The following is a 20,797-nucleotide window of genomic DNA, read 5'->3' as shown; positions in this document are numbered from 1 at the left end:
TTTAGGATGACTATGTACTTGAAGTGAGGCATTTTCAGTGTCCAAAATGGCCAAATCCTGATAGTCCTATTAGTAAAACTTTTGAACTGATCAGCATCATCAAAGAGGAAGCTTCCAACCGTGATGGACCCATGATTGTACATGACGAGTAAGAACTGCAACTTTCAGTTTGTTTTGATGTTTTTCTGTAGAACCATCCCTTCATCTCATTTAGAGTGAAAGCCACTGAAACAAGGCACAAAGTCTGCACCTAGCAATAGTGCTGCCGCCTCTGTTTCAGCTGCATCAACAAGAGAAGCATTTTTATTTTATCACACTTCAATGTTTTCTTTTCAGTTCTGTCATTTTGATACGCCAGATGATTGTTGAATAGGGCACTGGAGAGGAAATCAATCAGGGCTTCATTGTCTATTATTGAAAGAAGTAAGACTATTTAGATGAGGCACCTTACCCTTCTCCAGCTGTTTAATAATGGCCAAAAATACTGAAACGTTGAAATACTGAAGGACCTGAGGCCTTCAGGATTTGGTTAGTAGAGGATTGTAGGGAAATAACTCTAAGATTGGCTTTTAAAGACTCTCAGAAGTTGTAGCCAGATGCTGTGAAGGTTGTGTTAAGGCACTGCTGGGCAGACCTACTTCAGAAAGTGTAAAGATCACATGACAGAAGTTCATCATACCAGTTTACCCTGGATTTTGTATTTTCTCTGGCTGTAGAAACTTGATCCAGTTTCTAGAGACTTTTTTTTTGTGTTTTGTTTTTTTTTTTTTTTTTACTTTACAAAGGCATGGAGGGGTGACAGCAGGCACTTTCTGTGCATTAACAACACTGATGCATCAACTGGAAAATGAGAACTCAGTGGATGTTTACCAGGTAGCAAAGATGATAAATTTGATGAGGCCTGGAGTCTTCACAGACATTGTAAGTAATAAGCAAAATGTGTGCATATGTTTTTTTCCTATGTGTGGTATTATTAGCATACTTAGATCTTAGGGCAACATTACTGAACCCTTGGCATCTTAGTTTCTGCGTGAGTTAATCAAAACTGTCTTCCAGAGGTGCTGTAGTGGATGTGCTGCTTGTTCCAAAACAAAGTATATCCCGTGAAAACCTGTTATGTGGTTATCAAGTGGTCATATTCAAAATGTGCAGAGCTGCCACCGTCATCATAAAATCTGCACTATGTGATATAAATGCAGGTTTTAATTCAGCAGAAATAAATCTGTACTCCAAGTAGGCCCTGAAGTAGTTAGTTTTCCATTTCAGGATGGACTTTGATCTTTTATGATCTGTTGAATGGTCACTTGACACCATTGTCACTGTGCTTACAGAAAGAAAAAACATGAAAAGTATAACAAATAAGAATTCCTTACTAAGTCAGTGTCATACAAATGAAAATTCATCACAGAAATGAAAAACTACGAACCCTGCCCCTTTGGTCATACCACTACAAATCTGACTGCTGTAGAGTTACAATGGATGTAATAAGGAGAACACTTTAAGAGTGAAATGTTAGGGTTAGCATTATCACATTTTTGACAGCAAAACCAGGACATGACACAGGCTACACAGATGTGTCGGCCCCTTGCCCTGCCCAGCTAGCCCAGACTGAGGTGCCTGGCAGACAATGTAGTGAAAATGGAAAACTGCTCTTCCCACCTCAGCAGCACCACTAGGACCTTCACTCCTCTTGCCCCAGGAGCCTCCAGCAAATACCTGGGCCCTTTATCTCAGATTTCCAGTTTCCCATCCTCCTACTGCAGATTGTCAAATTCGTTGCTCTTTCTACCCCGTATCTCTTAGTGCAACCTGATAATCCAGACCCCAAACCCCACTCTATTTAGTCTGTCTTACTGCTCCCCCGCTCCTTCCATCACAGAAATTCTTTATCCCCATATATCCATCCTAGAAGCCAAAATATTCCTCTGCCCTTTCAGAGCATCCACTGTTACCTGGTGCAGCACAGCCTTCGCTGTGCCTGCGCTCCCGAGATGCTGCCCTGCACAGAGCATCCAGCTGTTTTCCCCTTCCCAGCCCACGCTGCAGCCCAGCTGGCTTCTGGCACTCCCCAATTCCCACTGCACCCAGCTGGGACCCCCGCTTCCCTCTAGGCAGTGGCCTCCTCAGTGAATCTTCCCACAAAGTCTCGTCTCTCTTCCTACACTGGGCAGGGTCTTCAAAAACATAAACGGTAACAGCAAGTAGCAAGTACCAAAAAAAAAAAAAAATCTGCCTGGGTAGAATTCAGAGGGCAAAAAATGAGAACATATTCAAGGGGAAAAAAAAGCCAACAGACAAATAGTAGCCCTAATCCTGACCCCATTCAATCAATGGGAACTTTGCAATTGACTTTAACAAGAATCAGATTTAGCACATAATATTTCTTAAAAAATACAGTTTTCTCTCCCACCTGTACTGTGTTCCTTAATGTTGTGTTTTACGTTGTGTACAGGGGGAGCCATTAGTCAGAAAATTAATAAAGCTGCTAAGTAACACAATAAATTGTGGAGCACAGTACGTTAACAGACTGACACATCAGCTGTTAATTAATTTTGAGTGTTACAAGATAATCTAGTGTTATTATTTCTGACAACACACTGACTATATCCTCTTTTCTTCTCCAGGAGCAGTACCAGTTTCTGTACAAAGCTATTCTCAGCCTTGTCAGCACAAGGCAAGAAGAAAACCCCTCAGCATCTATGGACAGTAATGGCTCAGCTTTACCCGATGGAAATGTGGCTGAAAGTTTAGAATCTTTAGTTTAATTAACACATCAGATTAAACACACACATACCTACATCACACCAGTCACACCTGGAGTTTACCATTAATATTTTCAATTTTATACTTTGGGGGGGGAAATCTGTCCAGTCACTATATATATAATCAGATCCCAGCCGTTGCTCAGTCAGTCATTTCTGTTACATATGACTTTTCTGCGGAACTTTTATCATTAACAATGTGTGCCTTTTCTTGAAAGATTTCTTGTAATACGTTGTTACGTCTGGACTAACTTGATTGACTTTTACAGTGTTTCTAAGAATTGAATTGTGGTATGTTTTTTCAGTATTAGTTTTTGGCTTTACTTTTAACTTAAAATTATCATATTTATAGATGTTAGGGGGTTCTCAATTACAAACAAACATGTCATGGTTTTAGTATTTGATTTATTTGCTGTATTTATAACAATTTACATTTGCTAGAAATATAACTTTTAATATAGTAGAATGTAAATAAAATACTGTTCTCCATAACATTCAACATTTTAAGACTTCAATTAGACATTTAGAATAGTAATCTGATACTTACTGTAAATACTGCTACTTCTGTAGTGATTCCATGGACCAAATTTATATTTATAATTGTAGATTTTTATATTTTACTACAGAGTCAGTTTTCTAGTTCTGTGTAATTGCCTTGTTAAAATGATGTAGTCCAGTATGTTTTTATTTTAACAAAGTCTTCTGATATATAATTGTGCATCTTAAGCAATTAACCTTCATATAGCTGCATGTGATTTTAACTTTTTGTGGGAAATAGAAATCATTTGTTTTGAAATGAGAAGTTTTTATGAGAATAACACCTGTATTTGGCATTGTTAAATTGTTTTTACCTATGGCATTGCAAAAATAAATATAAATATTCCAGTCTGTGCTTAGCAGTCTACCATATACAGTAAACAGTCTTCACTGTCATATGAGAGAGCTTTTACTTACAAGGGTAAGGACTCAAGGCTGAGCTGGAGACGGCTGCTCTTCCTGTGGAATCTGCGAGTTCAGAAGACAGTTTTAGAAAACTTTATGTTTTGTTATGTAATCTCTGCCCACTTCCACTCATACCCATAGTGTCCATGTTAGCTCCTGGTTTAGCCTCTCCCAGTCTGGTCACCCACAGGCTGACAGGCTGTCCCGGGCCTCCAAATTGCCTTAATTGCCCTCTTGCAAGACTTCTCTGTGCTGGCTTTGCTTCAGATCATTCATTCAGCTGCTGAGCTCTTGGCTGCCTCCTTTGGCAAAGCAAAAGCCAAACTCTGGGAAGCAGTAAAGCAAGTAATCTCTGCAAGAACAAAAGCAAAATGTTTCAACTTGGCCACTGAATTATTTTCTGTAACCTTCTGAACTGGCAAGAAAAGATACTGATTGTCCTGAAGGTTGCAGCACTGAGCAGGGTGGAGGAGCCTGGAGCAGAATAGATCTTTGTTTACAGCCAACACAGGCCGTTAGAGTAACTATTTTCTCAATTTGGTACATTCAGTTGCTACGTAGAAATATTGAGAGCAGAGATACGGTTCTGGACCAGAATGCCAAAACGAAACTAATGGACAGTATCTTAGATGAAAAATAAGGATGGGAGAAGACGGACCTGATGTGGACTCGGGGATTTTAGTCGCCTGATGTCCTGAGGCAAGGGTGTGTGAGGGCTCTCAGTGTGCCAGCAGGTAGATCTAGACCCCTTCAGCAGCGTGGGATTGAGGACAGGTGAGGCTGCAACAAAGCCAAAACAAATTTAGAGGAATCTAACCAGTGGCAACTTTAAAAAATCCTCGTACTATTGATAGACGAATTGAGTGTGAAGGTGCTAGACCAGGAGGCAGAATGGCTAGACAGAAAAGCAGACTTTCTCCTGCGCTTGCCCTCTTTTTAGAAAAAGATCGTATAGACAAAGTAATCAAAACAATGTAATGTATAGTTGGTTTTGTAAAACTGTGTTAACATGTTAATGAGCTTGAATTCTCTTTTACACTTGACCGCTCCTCTTTATAACCACAGTAATGCAGTCCCAGGCATTATGGAGTGGCTGAATCCGTTGGGCTTGGGGCCCCGGGGGTTTCCCCTTCCCTGTCCACCAGAGCCAAATGCAGGATGATTCTCCCGTCTCAGCCCAATTCCCCTTTGCAGGTCTGGCCAGGGACCACGCAGGGCACGTATTCCATACAGGGAGATACGCACGGACACACTAGAGACAGTGGTAGAAACAGGATTCATCACACAGAAAATAGGACTAGGATTTAAAAAGAAGGCAGGAGAGAGGGCAGTGATCAGGCACAGAGCATGACAGGCAGGGGTACTGCCCAGCAGCCTGCTTACATGCACGCATCCCCTTTTACCCCTCTTCTCTCCGATTTCCCTTGCTTATTCTTCCCCTATCCACCTTGATCCCTCTGTTTCTCCACCCTGGTCTGCCTGTCTCTTTGCAGATAAACAACCTAATTACCTAACTACCTTTTCTTCATGGGCCCCAGTTTTGTTACATCCATGCCCAAATGTGAAATCTCTGATGCTGCCACTTAGATCGTCTCAGCCGTACATAGTATTATCAACACGGTTACCTTGGTACTTCTGGCCTTGCAAGCTTTTCTTTCCAAAAGGTCTCCACCAGAATTTGGCCTTCTCTCACGTACCCCCCCATGAACCGCCTGTGAAACACAGCCGGACTTCGTGGCACTACTCGTAACACCGGCCAGCTGCTCGCTCTTGGTCTCTTCAGCAGTTTCCCCTCTCGGGCCCAGCAGTTCCCCAGGATCTGTGCAGGTAGCTCAGCCGTGGAGCAGGGGTGCAGCCATGTCCCTGTAGATGCTCATACTTGCCACTGTAGTTCACAGCCATAACTAGTTGATTGAAGAACTCAGAAATGAGGGAACCTACTTTTCTGAGCCAAGACATCTCTATTCAGGTTTTACACTTTTTTTTTTCCCTGTGGTCCTTGTCATACCTGCATATTTGCTAATTCTGAAGTCGGGGAAGAACGGGACTGAGATACAGCTTCTAAGTGCAGGTGAACTTACAATGCATCCCTAGCCAAGTTAAACACCTTCGAAAAATAGGATCTAGACTTTTTTCTTATTACATTTGTGTTATTTTGGGGGTGATAAGAGTTACAAATGTATAGAACAGGCTCATTGTCCCAAACGATATACATTTTTATAACACTGTTGAATGACTCATACACTTTCTTCACAGCTTACAGGCACAGCGTTGGTGTACACAAAGGTGTGTAATGATTGCTCTTTGAGGAAGGGAATATCTTCTTTTTCCAGGTGGCTTGGGGGTTCCTTACTACTTCCTCTAAAGCCCTCCGGTTGACTGAGACCCTCTGCTTGCACATCTAGGCTAACGAGGACAGCGATATTATATAACTCCCCCCCTCATTCCAAAAACATAGACACCATTTTTCCTTTCTTAATCTCTAGGGGTGCCCGTCCGAGAGAGGTTAATTGTGATCTTATGGCCATTTGCAAACCATATTCCATAATCTTCTTACCGTATACTTCTGCTCTTCACCACATTAGCACACAACATGGGAAACTGTAATGCTCGTGTGCTACTTCTCCAGCCCTTTCTTTCGGAAGACTGGCCTGTAGCCTCACATAACTTCATGCTTTTTATTTTGATATCTTCTATTAATGAATTTACAGTTTCATATAGTTGTATATACAAAGGTTTTTTTAGGCCAATTAATTCTACTGTTTTTCAAACCTCTATGGACCAAAAGCGAAAAAGGAATCCTCCTTTCTAAAATCCCATCTTGATATAACTTTCTTTCAACCTAAATGTTTTGCTGACATTTTAAAATGATAATCCAAGGAATCAGCTGTCGTTCAAGGTTTCTTCCAGAGATGTTTGTAATCACATTCATCATCTTAGCATGCTGACAAGTTATTTAAAACATAAGTGCTTAGGATAATCTCTTTACTCACACATATTGGTTCTGATCTAGAAAAAAATAAGAATCACAAAAAATCTTCTATAATCTTCAACCGTGATGGATTACAGATTTTAATAAATGCGTGTCAGTTCCTCTCTCAGACAAAGGCCTTATTCTAATTAATTTTTTTCTTGTAATCCAAGCTACAGACTCAAAAGACATAGAGCCTGCCCTCTCAAACTGGGTCAAGTGTGGAAAAGATGTTATGTATCTCCTGCAAGAAGCAGGGTATTAACCATGTCAGTTTAAGATTTTTTTTTTTTTTTACAAAGCTGTAAGTCGTGTGTGCCAAGGAAAACTTGATTAGTGAGCTTCCTCCTAGGAAATCATAGGTGAGTAGCAAGTTAAAAAAAAAACGTAAGTAATTTACTAACATCACCAACTTTTTAGTGATTGTGGTGGTGTGATTTAATACCTATGGAAAAGCTTTACAAAAGTCAGCAATAAATGACGACTAGAAGTCATACATACTGCCCTGCAGCAAGGCTAAGCTCTGACCAGCCATTTCTGTTTCACAGGTTTGTGCTTTGGTGCATTAGGGACTTCACTTTCAAAGGGACAAGAGGGAACAGAAGTCTCTCAGGACATTTGGCCACATTTCCCCTGATGCCCCTCTGTTTCCAATTGCATTCTTTTCTTTTTAGAACCAAAAAAGTAAGGGAAAAAACCCCTTCTGGCCTACTGAACTCCTTCTCTTGTTTTAGCAAAGTCACATCCTGTAAGTAGTCACAGTGTATTTGAGATGGCCTGATTTGCCTTGATAAATTCTGCTGGACACGCAAAGCTAAATTTCTTTTTTCTCCCCCTCGTCGTTAGTTTTCCAGCCTAATCACAATCGCTTTACCCCAGATTTTTTTCCCTTAAACACCTATTGGGCTATGAGCGCATGCCCTTTGTCCGGCAGTCACGCTTTTGTGCTGCAGTCCCGGAAAAGGGGTGTAATTCTCATCTACAGGAATATCCGGGGCAGAGAGAGTGTGAAACACTGAGGCAAGGAAGGGAGTCTGTGTGTAACGGGGCTCGAGCACCTCCATCTCAGACAGAAAGTGGGATCTTATCTATCATGGAGAGCTGGCACTAGAATAAATTCCAAAATGAAAAAATAAGAGACACGCAGTGACAAACAATCTGTTCCTTGCAGCCTGATGTGAACAAACAGCTTAAGAGCCTTTCAGCCCAGGCAGTGATAGCAGAAACCAAACCACGTATTCAGCCGAGCAAGGCCCTCAAGCTGAGATAGGCAGTGAGACACCAAGCTCTCATTTCTTCCTGGGGTACAGGGAGACTTTATACATCTACTGTTCTATAGCTTTCCACTCAAGTAGTTGTCCTTGTGCCCAAGCAAAAAACATGCTAAAAAAATTGCATCTCTTAAGATTGTAGCTGAAGATGATGTCTAGGTACAGATATATATATATATATATATGTATATAAATATATATATATGTGTTAGATAGGGATGCTTAAACAATCCTTGAAGAGTCTTCTCGTGTGAGTCTAGCAAGAAGTATGGAAAGGTATTTCATGTACAGAAGTCCATGTGTAGACACCTTTTCAATATAACCACCTATGTAAAAAAACAAATCCCATTCCTGTACATCTCATTAGACTGCAAAGATGACATGACAATGAAACACAGGTTTTCAGATTTATTTTTCAAGCAATCTTGTGTGTAAGATACAATTATCTTTCCAATAATATGCAAAGAGAACTGAGAAGTCTAATCTTCATACAAAAGCTGAGCAGTAAATTCATTTAAGTCTAAACTTAGAAAACGAAAAGCAGCATTGCACTGGGAAACAGAAATATATTCTGATACAAAATGTTTCAAAAATAGTAGCAGTGTTTCTTGAAGAAAATACTCCGTAGTGCTCATTCTTTTTGTGCTCCAAAGCAATTACATACTTTTGAAAAATTCCAATTTTCTTTGCATACTGCATTTCCTAGGCAGAAAAGCAAATAAGGTGCATGCATGTATACAGAATCACAACTCCACGGTTATGTATTTGTGGGGTAAAGGAGGGAACAGAGAATTCTCAGTGAAATCTTGGTCTCACCAAGCACTGAACTGGAGGGGACCCACAGATACAAGCCTAATTTTAACCCTTAGTTGTAGGCCTTTAATCTACCAGGGGAAGAAGGAGGCAGCAGAGGGCGGAACATTCACTGCAGGCTCCATCCTTACCCCAGCTGCACGTTCCAGCCACACAACAGATCAACAGCCTGTAGGGTCAGTGGGAAGCAAAGCAACTCAGCGGAGCCAGGATTTCATCCGATACTCCGAACATGCATGGCACTGTAACAGAATCCAAATTTGACGGTACAAAAGCATTCAGTGGTTCAGTATAAAAAGCCCTCCTCTTTGACAATAATACTCTGCCCTTCATTATTCCTTCTCCCTTTGGCTCCTTTCACCCTCCTCTTTGTTGCAGTTGCTACTTCATTACATATGCACAAAGAAAATCCAAATCCTGAGTAGCAAAACTTGGAGATCAAAACTTCAGCTATTGTTATGGCTGCTTTTCTTACTGGGCAGAGCAACACCTGGAATTCCAGCCCTTCGGGACCATGATAATCGCACTATGCTTCTCAGGATGTAAAAGGCTGTGCGTTTATCAGCAAAGTGCACTTGTGAGCAAAGTCGAAAGCAGACAGCTTCCAGCATCAGTATTCAGCTTTAGAAAAGGGGAGCTCCAGACAGTTGCACAGGTACCAGTGCAAATGGTATCTGCCCACAGCATTGCATCTCACAGGCCTAATTTGTGAAGTCTAAGCCGTGCTTGCATCGCAAGGCGGCGTAGAAATCCCTGAGCAAAAGCCACAGAAGCAGCCTTGAACTGGAAGGAAGCAACTGCTGTTTTGTCAGAGAGAAGCTGCACTCAGGCTAAAGTTCAATTCTGGGCTGATGCAGCTAAATTGCCCCTAAAGCCGGGCTGGCACGTCTGTGCAGCACAGCACTCAGCATCAAATGAGCTGGTACGCCAGCAAACTCTCAGTCTAAAGTGGCACTGTACTGAGTAGCAGGGATAGGCTCCCAAATGAATGCTTCAAAAGCATGATAGCAAACGGACAGAAGCTAACTCAAAAAGTAGTGATTTAAACCTCTAAGCCTACTGCATTTCAAAGCTGCTTATATTACACAGTCTATTCCTTTTGTAACAGTACTTAACCTGGACGAGGCACACAGTGTAAGTGGAAAGAGTAAACGTCATTTGGAGCGGCTTCTAAGCACATTAAATGTGTTGTATTTCAGAACGCCCTTCCTAGCTGCAGAGCTAAATGCTAATGTGCTCTCTTCACAGCACAAGGCAACACGTAACAGCAGGTATTTCAACATACCGCAGCTAGCTTCCACCCTGTAACGGGAAAGGGTATGGAGGGGAGGCTTGCTTTAAACTTCCCCCCTCCACCAATTAATTTAAGTTTACATTCATTCAAGAGAGATTTCAAAAATATTAAGATTAGATTTCACATATTTAACAACTGAACATTTTCAAGATTTAACAGGATCTTATTTGCTAGTAGTGCACGATTTATAAACTATTTCTTGCATATAGTTATTGTGAAAACATTCACAAATACTGTTAAAAGGATAGGGACAACAAGACTTAAAATTGAAGTATCATTTTCATGTCTGTTATTCTGATAAATTATTTTTACCACATGAACAATCAAGCTTAATCAATGGAATTCACTAACCAGACTTTTCCACCATGAAAGAATCCACTAACAGATTTTTCTTTCAGCTTAAATTTGTCTCAGTAATAACCCTACACACTTAGAAGATAAACTCTATTAATCAATCAAAACCAAACCCCTCCCAAGATATTTTAGGAAAGATATAAGGAAAGATCTGATTGATGCTGAAACACATGAAAGCGTAACAGTTTTAAGAGGAAAATACCACAATTCATGCATCTGGGTATCTACAGTTTCTACATCAAAGCCAGGCGACCAGGCGGTTTTATGGAAGGAATCGTTTGTGTGTGAAACGGTAGGTGCTGCCTTTAGCTGGTCCAAATTGAGATTCTTAAAGCGGGGGGAAAACCAAACAAAGCCAAAACCTGATTCAATCCACTGCTTCCAGTTACTGTTTGATAACGCTGTGAGTGCTGTACACAATGCCTTCTGCCCGAACACGTTCAAGTATTGGTCCATAAACGTTCTTTGTCAATGGTATAACCATACCTTTGGCATCTATTTCACCTGAGATAAAGGTAGGAAAAAAAAAGTGTTAAGTGCTGTACTGGGTTTACCCAGCAAAGCTGTGGCAGCGGGGCTGCGGGGCGGCCTCTGTGAGGAGAGGCCGGGGCTGCCCCGTGCCGGACGCAGCCGGTTCCAGCCGGCTCCAACCCACCCACCGCAGGGCACGGCTGAGCCCCTCGGCCAAGATGGTGGAGCCTCGGGGAAAATGTATTTAAGAAAGGGCAAAATGCTGCACGGCAGTAAGGAGTGAGGAAAAAAGTGTGAGAAACAGCCCTGTGACACCAAGGTGAGAGAAGGAGGAAGGGAGGAGGTGCTCCAGGCACTGGAGCAGAGACTCCCCTGCAGACCATGGAGAGACCACAGTGGAGCAGGGGAAGCGTGAGGAGGAAGGAGCAGCAGAGAGGAGCTGTAATGGACTGACCACAGGCCCCATTCCCCATCCCCCTGCGCTGCTCAGGGCGGAGGGAAGAGGCTGAGGAGTCAGGAATGGAGGAGTGAAGTTCAGCCTGGGAAAAAGAGGTGGGGGCGAAGGTGTTGTTTTGTCTTTGTTTCTCACTATCCAAACCTATTTTTAATTGGCAATAACTTTTCCTCAAGTTGAGTCTGTTTTGCCCGTGACAATAACTGCTGAGTGATCTCCCTGTCTTTATCTCAACCCATGAGCTTTTTCATCTTATTTCCCCCCCCTGTCCTGCTGAGGAGGGGGAGAGAGCAGCTGGGTGGGTACCTGGCAGCCAGCAAAGGTCAACCCACCACAGGTAAAAATATCAATTTCCAATTATATACATTTTAATTTTTATATTTTTACATATACATATATATATGCAGATTTATCAACCTTGGCATTACGTTCTCACACAGCAGTAGTACTGTATCAAAAAACAAGGGAAAAAAGTTTGAAATAGTAGCATACACAGCTTGAATTTAATTCATAGAGCTGTGAAACTGTGACTAGGTGAAAAGCATCTAAACTTCAAAAGTTTGTTTTTTTAGTTTTCTAAATTATAAAAAAGACCAAAATAAAAAACCCCAAACCCAAAGTTTTTGCTCATTTCAGTTAGCCAGGGAAATAATGAAGGTCTAAAGATTAAGATCAAGCAAGGGGAAATCACACTATTTCCTTAAACATGGTGATGACTAGGCAGAGTCTGCCTGTTTATATATACACATGATCAGGTAATATGCCCCAAGCCTCAAATTTGATCAATCTGGAAAGTAGCAATGGAAGTCACTAGTTTGTTCAGTACAGGTATATTTTAGCCTGCTTCACTGTGGCATAATCAATTGTAATTTACGATATCAAAGGTCCCCTCTACACAAGTGAAACACTTAAGATTAAATTACTAAAAATCCCTATAGATGAAGAAGTTAAGAAGAAATGTCACTGAAACATCCAAACATGCAGATCAAAAATTCCTGTAAAGACAACAGGAAAAGTTTGATTAAATTTAAAAAAAAAAACAAGAACACAAAACCAAAAAACATATATACACTTCAGAAACACTACACATCTGCTTTCTACAGGCAGGAAGATCCAGAGTGAAGAAATACTGTTGCTGAAGCCTGAACAGTCACTTACCATCTAGAACCATCTTAGCAGCAATAGCTGTGGGGTATCCTACTGTTTTAGCCATTGCAGAGTATCCTTTGTTATCACCATAGACAACCAGATCAATAAATTTGTCTTCCAAATGACCAGAAGGATGCCTGAGACCTATTTCATTTCTCATAACAATCATATCTCTCTCTCCAGTGCCTAAGAGAAAAGCACACAAACTATTCATTACTTGTATTTCAATTACATCAAGATGAGGTTCCTGACAAGCAAGGCACTATGCATACACAGCACGTATATCAGGGAAGTGACTTACGATAAGGACTATTAGGGAGGACAGAATATTAAGATGAAACTAAAAACATAACAGGGAAAGAAAAGAATACATTGGGGGAGTAGAGAACATCACAAGACATTAAAAAACTTAACATGAAGGTTTTTTAATGAAGGTGAACAAACTAATCCAATTAAGGCTGATAAGAGATACTGACTTGTTCCACTCAAAGCCATGAAAAAGAAGAATTTCTCACATACCAAATGGCAGCTTCATCTCCATGTGCTTTGCAAGAGCCCCCACAATGGAATCTGCTGCTGGAACTGGTTCATCTCCCAATAAACCTAGCCTGGCAGAAGAAATGAGACAGACTTATACCATTGCCTATGAACAGCTTAGTCTCAGTTTTGTAATTTCCAGCTTGTTCAGCATACCACTTTAACAGTCTCAACATGGACCAAAATGGGGAGAATTGCAAACCTTTTTTTTTTTAAAACGTTTAAAAATCACTGGAACATTTTACCATTCCACTGCCTCCAGCTGACTTTTGTCCTTTTCCAGTTTGCTAAATACAGCTTCTTTAAGAAGATGGTACTCAGCAGGCGGCTTAATTCCAACCAGTTTGCACATGAGCTCTTTCTATATTAAAAAAAAAGAAAAAAGTTCCTGAAGGCCTGACATCTGTTCCCACTCTTTTTCAGTGAAGGTTTTGAGAACACACTGCTCCACTAAGCTCAGTTAATATCCAGGACTTCTGAGAAGACAGTTTATGCGTACAGAGAAAGTGAGATAGTTTGAGATTTTTAATCGCAACAAGTGAGAACAGGGGTCATCTTTTCCTAAACCGCTTTGTACCCCACCACTCAGCTGATGCTCCCTACTTTTTAGTCTTATCCCTTCCTCTGGCAGTGACGAAAGAACATAGAAATCTGCATAAACAAGGAACACTGGGAGGATGTTAGGGTGAAAGAGAAGCCACCTGGAGACAGCCAGAGAGTCAGGAACTTAAGGATATCTTTCAGCTGGTCTAGAAATGGAAAATGTCCCTTTCAAAAGAGGGAAACAGACTGATGAGATGAACAAGGCTCTGGCAATCCTGGGAATATTACCAAAAGGCTTTCTGAAGATTTTTGTGCATATCTGAAGGCCATTTTGTGCTATCCAGATGCCAATTATTGCTTGCTTCATTCACAGCAAGACGGATAATAAATGGAGCTATGAACAAGATCCGAAGCAAGCAAGAACTGCAGAGTCTGTTTAGAAGCCCAGGTTAGCCTATCTCCTCTGCTTCCCAGGCAGAGTAGATAAAGGGAAAGTACTAAGATGTAACAACATTGCTGAGACAAGGTTTGCAATGAAACTAATGAGTTTATAATTATTTTCACAGATTACATGACAGTGTATACTTATTCATTGAGGCTAGAAGGACTAGAAATTCTAGCCATCTTTGCAAAGAAAACTTGAAGATATCAACCTTAAAATTGAAAGTGGACAAAAATAATCTCAAAAATATAAAAGTAATTCCCATACGGCAGGAGTAATTCCATACTCCTGGAGTTTGGGAAGATGAGCAGTGCTGTATGTTAGTCAGAGACAAGCAAGACTGGGCCTCTTTACCTTGTGCTTTCTTGGTTTTAAGAACACTCAAGACATTCTTAACTTGAAATAACGGCATCATCAGAAAAATACTGTGCTCTCCTCAGACCATCACACAGCATAAGCCTGGTGCCTTTTTCCAGATTAATGCTGATAAAAGCACAAGGAAGGAAACAGGAGACAGATCTGAATTTTGTTCATCTCAGTAATAAACACAGTTACTCTATCAGGGGTTTGCAAAATGGAAGAAAAATTTCTCACAAGACAAACAGACCTGACAAGTAGTAAACTGTTTGTCAGTTCAGCTCTCTTTACACCATACCGAAATATGGAATTCCCTGCTTTACCCACAGAGACAACCAAAACGTTGATTGTCAAATGTAACAGCAGCACATCATAGGAGTCATACGTTGGCTGAGATCAAGATGAAGTGAGGCATCAGTAAGCAAGACAGAAAAGCAGCATAACAGAAGACAAAAAAAATGCTTGTACAGAGTTTTAACAGGAAAAAAAGATCTTAATATACTCATTTAGGCATGATCTCTTACTTCTAGATGCCCTAAAAAATACTTTTACACTGAAGATCATGGGCTAGTACCAATATGGACAGCATGAACTCACAGCACTGAGGGCTGGATTCTGACTAACAGAAAATTTAAGACAATTCATAAAAATATCCTACTTGAAGCAGGAGTACCACCAGCACTCAAGTCAGCCGTGGCTTTGTCTAGCTGAGTCCTGAAAGCTTCCAGTGTCAGAGACTCCAGAGTCTCTCTGGGGAACCTGTTCCAGCACTGCTGGAACATTCTTGCTGAAGAAAAACTTCCTGATTTCCAAGAACAAAAAGCAGAGGAGACCAGGACGCAACAGAAGATTCCCACTGCTAAGCACACCCAAGCCCAGCAATAAGAAAAACATTAATAAAACAGAGGAAACAAGGCAGAGTAATCAGAGTAACTCACCCAGGTTAGAGGTGGCGTGGCTGAGCTTAGCAAAGGATAAGGATCTGGGTTAATTAATCCTAGTTTTACAAAGCCTCCCATAGTTTTGGAGTATCCCTGAAATAAAATAATAACATGTTACAAATAATAATCACTTGAAACTGAGGTGAGTATTTCTCCTTGGTTTGAACGTAGTGGTGGACACAACCACGGCAGTGTTAAGCATCATTCCCATGGGAAGACAGCCACAGTAACACGATGCCAGTGGGGTTACTGCTACAAAGCGGTACTACTTTCCCCGGCCCCTCTCCCCCCCTCCCCCTACTTTTTCAATACCCTGTTTAATGACTTACTCTGCCATCAATACTTCCATGGCAAGTAGCATTGGTTCATGAGATCAAAGGGCTAAGCTGGTCAACATCAGTTCAAACTCCAGCATGTCATTACAGATGGGGTTATATCAGCCAGCTGGCCCATCAACAAACTACTGAATACAGAGAGCCCAACACTGAACTCAGCTCACCCCAGTTTTACACCAGTGTGATTGTATGGGTGTCAGATAAACTGATTTTAAAGATAAGAATCCTATGTATTTGTATCTTTCCTTCAGGAATATCAGAGAGACAACCTGGACAGCAGTGGAATGGTATTTAAAAGGAACTGCAAAGGCTGCAATAGGCTGCACAATAAAAGAACTCTCGACTGGTTTCTGCTTATTTTTGTTTATATCCCGTTAACACTCCCACACAGCTGCTGGATACCTGAAAACTCTTATATGCCAGTGACTAGAAACACTGTAAAAAAGCAGAATGGTGGACATAAAGCACCCTGAAAGAGGGCTAATTATAATCAGCTCCACCAGCGCTAGGTTATCAGCTCAGATGGCCTTGCAATGAGATCCTTCTGTGACACCTCTTTTCCAACTGACTCCATTAGCTATCTGAACTTCATCTATAAAAGGCACTCTGAGGAGATGTTAGTCTCCTCACGGAACGGATTGCTTATGCTCTGCAACAGAGCAGCATGTGCAAAGGGCCAACATTAACTTCTGCCCTGTTCAGCACTATGTTCTGGCGTGTAGGTACCACACAGGTAGAGGTATGGCAAGCTCTTCCACGCAACCCTATCAACATCACCCCAACCCAAAGTGATGAACCTACTTTGGGGGCTAAGAAAACAGCACTAACTACAGAAACATCATTCTTGCAGCACACTGATAACAACTCTTCATGTCACCCTGACATTTTTGCTAACACTTGTGCTAACACTTACACAAAAGAAAATTTTACCAGGCACCAAATGGAAGAGTAGATAATGTCATATTAAGACTTCATGACGAGATAGGTGCCTTTCACATATTTTTAGCTTCTGAACAAGAGATCGTATCTAGACTGACAAAAAGAGAGCTATTGCAATTTGTAACCCTTATTCCCCCACATTGCCCTTCCATCTTCTTTTGCTAAGCAAGTCTCCCTCCTTCCCAGAAATAAAGAAAAAATCCTGTTGAATTGCCACAGAGGAATTAAGAGGGAAAGGACATACACATTCCTCAAGCCATGTACAAAACAACAAAAACTTAAACCTTGACATGAACCTTAACTCAATAAACATATCACAACATCCATAAAAGCTTTTTCAAACCTTCAATATGGTTTTAGGTTTATTCCTTCGGAATGTATATTGACCAACAAAAAAATAATAAAAAAAGAAATTTGAAAGAAAAAATATTATGTTTTGATTCTGCTTTGTGCACCTAACAAATGAAAGGAAAAGAGTCTATCAATTAGAAGGAAAACACATTTATCTCTTAACATTTTACTTAACTGACCAAAATGTTAAAGCTGCTCAAATTCAAGATTTGAATGAAAAACTTTCTCAGTTTGATGGAAAAACATAATTTTCTGTAAGATTTTTACATTATGTTTTTCATAGGAATATAAGCAACAAACTGCAAGTTCAAATTTTTATCAACTTTAAGAGAATAGATCAATTCTTAAAAATACGTAACAGCAACACACATCACACAAACCCATCAGATTTATTTAATTTTTTAAAAATCTTCTATTGATCTGATACTAAATACAGAGCCAGAGTTAGAAAGAAACACAGATACAGACTATGCACGCCAATTGACCGAAAACCTAAACCTATGCTGCCTAAAACAAGTAAAATTATTTTTCTGGTTTGCAACAAAAACCTGTTAAATAAACCAAGTAAAGCTACATTAAAAAAATGTGAGAAGTGCTTTCAGTTATCTCTCAATTAGGATAGTGGAGAGCTCATAAATAGCAAGTACACAGCTATAAAAGGCTGACTTTTAAATACACAGTTTTCTTGAAATAACAACATTCATCTCTTGAGGAAAACAATAATTAATAATAACAACAACAACAACTTACTTTGTATCTTAAGGTGCCTCTCAACAAAGTGTGAGCTGTCTGAATACCATATGGCTCAGCATATTTTGTACTGTCTCTGTTAGGAAAACCTTCGAGATTTAATCCTGGGAAAAAATCCATCGGAGTAACAGAATCAAGTAATGCTCCTCCAGCTGGAATATTGATAATCTAAATTTTGTGAAAGAATGGGAATATTATTTCAGTGCAGTGTTATTTAATTTATTTTACAACAGAAAAGATGAAATATGCTCAAAACAGGAACAATATGCTTAGTGTTTCTGATGCAAACAAAGGTCCAATCTAAATAAAGCAGTTGCACAAGCCATTTAAGCATATCCTGTGATGGAGAAGCATGCACTATGTCAGCCATTACTAATCAAAGGGCTAAAACAAGCCACATCCTTCTCACACACACTTTAATTCCTGCTGCACTGATATTAAAGTGGCAGCTTCCCATTTCACTTACATTAGTGTAATTTTGGAGCACCTCCCCAACTACACCAGTGTGACAGGAGATTCTGCCCACTGGCTCCCTGCTTTTTCATCAATTTTTTTATTCTCTTTTTTTGTGGGGGAGGAGAAGGCAAATGTAAAGAGAAGGATGGGAGTTTGCTGCTTTTTTTTTTTTAAAGATTAAAATAAATCACACTGATATACAATTGCTGCCCATGTGTATCTTTACTTACAGCTACAAAGCACAGAGAGAATGCACCGCTGAAGAAAAACAAAATAAGGTTGACTAGTTCTATTATCACTCCCAACCAAAGCCTTGAACCCTGCTTCCTTCAAGCAGCTGATGCACAGATCGGCTATGCAGCGTCAATACAAACTCATTTTGTGACTTCTGAGGAAAGGGGCAAGGTTTCCCTCTAGAAGAAAGACTACAGCAACAAAGTCTGCAGCAATGCCGGAAAATCTTAATGTGTTTGTCAGGCAAGACACTACTGTGGAAGAATCCTGCATAACAGTTAAAGACAGTTAAGGATTTAGTGGCAAGGAGGACAAATTGCACAATTTACTGACAAGCCCGCATAGTGCTCTCATAATGAATCATTCATATGCATGATCTAATTTTTCCTAGCAATGGGTGAACCAGGTCAGAATTAAGTAAGAAACATTTTCACATTCTCCAAGAGACCCTTTTATCTGAAACTTATAACTATGTGTTGTTGCTTTTTAAATAATGATCCAATGTACAGTCCCTGAATTTTTCCTTTCTTATTGCAATAAGAACATGAGAGCACCAAAATGTCAGGATAAAACATCTCAAAAGATTTCTCAGTTTTGCAGATTAAGAAGTTTAGATAATTAGCTAAACTTTACAGTGGTTATAGAAGGCAGTCTCCTTGACATTTGAAGAGCCCCTGCTCAGTAACTACTCTGAGCAAGTGGGAGTGATCCAACAGATAGGACTGGAAAGCAGAAATGTGATAATGGCTTGCAATAGCTTTGCACAAATCAGTTATGATCTTCCCATAAAACAGATGCAGTGGCATTTGCTAGGTTAAGTCTACTTTAATGACTCCTGCACAAACAGCAAAACAGAGCTTATATAAAACACATCAGGAAACACTGTACACTTCCACAAAACCCACTCAGTGGGTTATTGGTATTACAGATTGCACCAAAAGAAAAAAATCCAGAGTTCTGCTATACACTGTGCAATTACAGAATGAAGCTGTTCGGTTTACAAACATGACTAGACAGAAAAGCAAGTAGAAGGATGCACTCTCACCTTTGTTTAACTTACACAGCCAAAGACAGGGCAATTATGTGGCAAAAGCAACACACAAGAGGGATGGAAGCTGAACCCAGAACACCAACCTCAATCCAGTGCTTTAGTCATTAGAACACGCTCCTTCTTTACAATCAGTTTCCATATAGTAAGAATTAAGCTGGCAGCAGCCAGGCACCATCATGCTCCAAACATAGGATTAAGTGATGTATGCAACTGACTGTCACTGGCTTGAAAGTAAACACAGCACCTTAAAAATCTCAATTCCCTCCTTAGCCCAATACCACCTTCTTTGTCTGGCTTTAAATGGAAATGTTAGGATTACTTCACCTCTCCTTTTTTTAAATACGTAGCAGACTGAACTGTATTCAGCAACACTCCTTGTGGGCTCCAGCTGAACTTGTATCTCAGAGGATTGTCAGAGTGCTCTGGAGCTGGTAGGCCACCGCAGAAAGAAGTGTAGGATACAACCTGTCAGATTTATCCACAGGAAAGAAACAATGAAGAGAAGACAGACCAGGATGCAAACAGTACAGAGCTATCCTGCAGAATCCCCCTTAGTTCTTAAACTTTCTGTTGACGTTATCCCGCAACTACAGTGGACAGGGGAAACCAAAAGAATTTCACTGAGCAACAGTGTCAAGCTGTCACGCTGCAGGCACTGTCCATAAAGGGGAGGAAATCAAAACATACACTGGGGCAAAGCCATCTTAGTTGATGGTCTCACCAATTGGATTAATTGGCACCAAATTCCAAGCATCAGAAAAAGGAAGGTGTGTACAGTCCGTTACACATCAGTGACATGCCCAAAAACTGGGTGGTCTTAAAGGAACAACTTTACTAATAAAATCTTGGAAGAACTATGCACTACCTGCCAACCTTACCGTAGCACCAACTTCTTTCGCCTTGTCAATACATTCCATCGCCAACATATGGTCAAGACCAGGATCCAGACCCATTTCACTGATAACTGTAATACCAGCAGCTTCTACGCTAAAAGTAACAGAAATGCAGAGCTGTCAGAATATTCACTATTACTGGCCTTTTATTCAGGAAATCTGTCCAACAAAGGCCCAGTGAACTTTCCGCAACACAGTAAATTCTGGGCTCTATCTGCAGCTTGTGGAAAAAAACAGAAGCAGATGTTAAAATCTGAACAGTGACAATTGTCTAAGAGTCATTCTAGCCTTGGTTTCTCTTACTTTGCTGCAACATCTAGGCACTGGTGGAAAAAGAAATTCCTACCAGGGGCTCCATATCCCACATTCTCCTGGACAGTGCTATAACACAGGAAGGTAGTAATGCAGAGGACAGCACAGAGCTAGTCATAATTGCCCTAAACAGCTCCTGCGGGGGAGAGAGATTGAAAGGCCTACTTTCCCAAAT

General features: G+C 40.6%; 2 protein-coding genes across 4 annotated transcripts in view; one reads left to right on the top strand and one right to left on the bottom strand.

Annotated features, from left to right (window-relative positions):
* Window positions 1-3,650, top strand: part of PTPRZ1 (protein tyrosine phosphatase receptor type Z1) — a 140,664-nt gene extending 137,014 nt beyond the window's left edge. For 2 of the 3 annotated variants that reach the window (XM_075146895.1, XM_075146886.1), the window contains 3 exons: window positions 6-148; window positions 786-921; window positions 2,625-3,650. In XM_075146895.1, the coding sequence (XP_075002996.1) occupies window positions 6-148; window positions 786-921; window positions 2,625-2,765 (420 nt within the window). In that variant the 3' untranslated portion in view covers window positions 2,766-3,650. The remainder of the gene's footprint in view (window positions 1-5; window positions 149-785; window positions 922-2,624) is intronic. The other variant, XM_075146875.1, reaches the window with a different exon arrangement.
* A 4,690-nt stretch (window positions 3,651-8,340) lies between these two features.
* Window positions 8,341-20,797, bottom strand: part of AASS (aminoadipate-semialdehyde synthase) — a 32,389-nt gene continuing 19,932 nt past the window's right edge. Inside the window, exons 17-24 of the mRNA XM_075146864.1 lie at window positions 20,296-20,404; window positions 19,742-19,882; window positions 17,677-17,844; window positions 15,299-15,394; window positions 13,264-13,379; window positions 13,001-13,089; window positions 12,491-12,667; window positions 8,341-10,911 (exon numbers count right to left, since the gene is read on the bottom strand). Of these exons, the coding sequence (XP_075002965.1) occupies window positions 10,793-10,911; window positions 12,491-12,667; window positions 13,001-13,089; window positions 13,264-13,379; window positions 15,299-15,394; window positions 17,677-17,844; window positions 19,742-19,882; window positions 20,296-20,404 (1,015 nt within the window). The 3' untranslated portion in view covers window positions 8,341-10,792. The remainder of the gene's footprint in view (window positions 10,912-12,490; window positions 12,668-13,000; window positions 13,090-13,263; window positions 13,380-15,298; window positions 15,395-17,676; window positions 17,845-19,741; window positions 19,883-20,295; window positions 20,405-20,797) is intronic.

This window comes from Calonectris borealis, chromosome 1 (genome assembly GCF_964195595.1).
Source record: "Calonectris borealis chromosome 1, bCalBor7.hap1.2, whole genome shotgun sequence".
Classification (NCBI taxonomy): Eukaryota; Metazoa; Chordata; class Aves; order Procellariiformes; family Procellariidae; genus Calonectris; species Calonectris borealis.
Note: the sequence above shows the minus strand (reverse complement) of the source record. Positions and strands in the feature narration are given on the sequence as shown.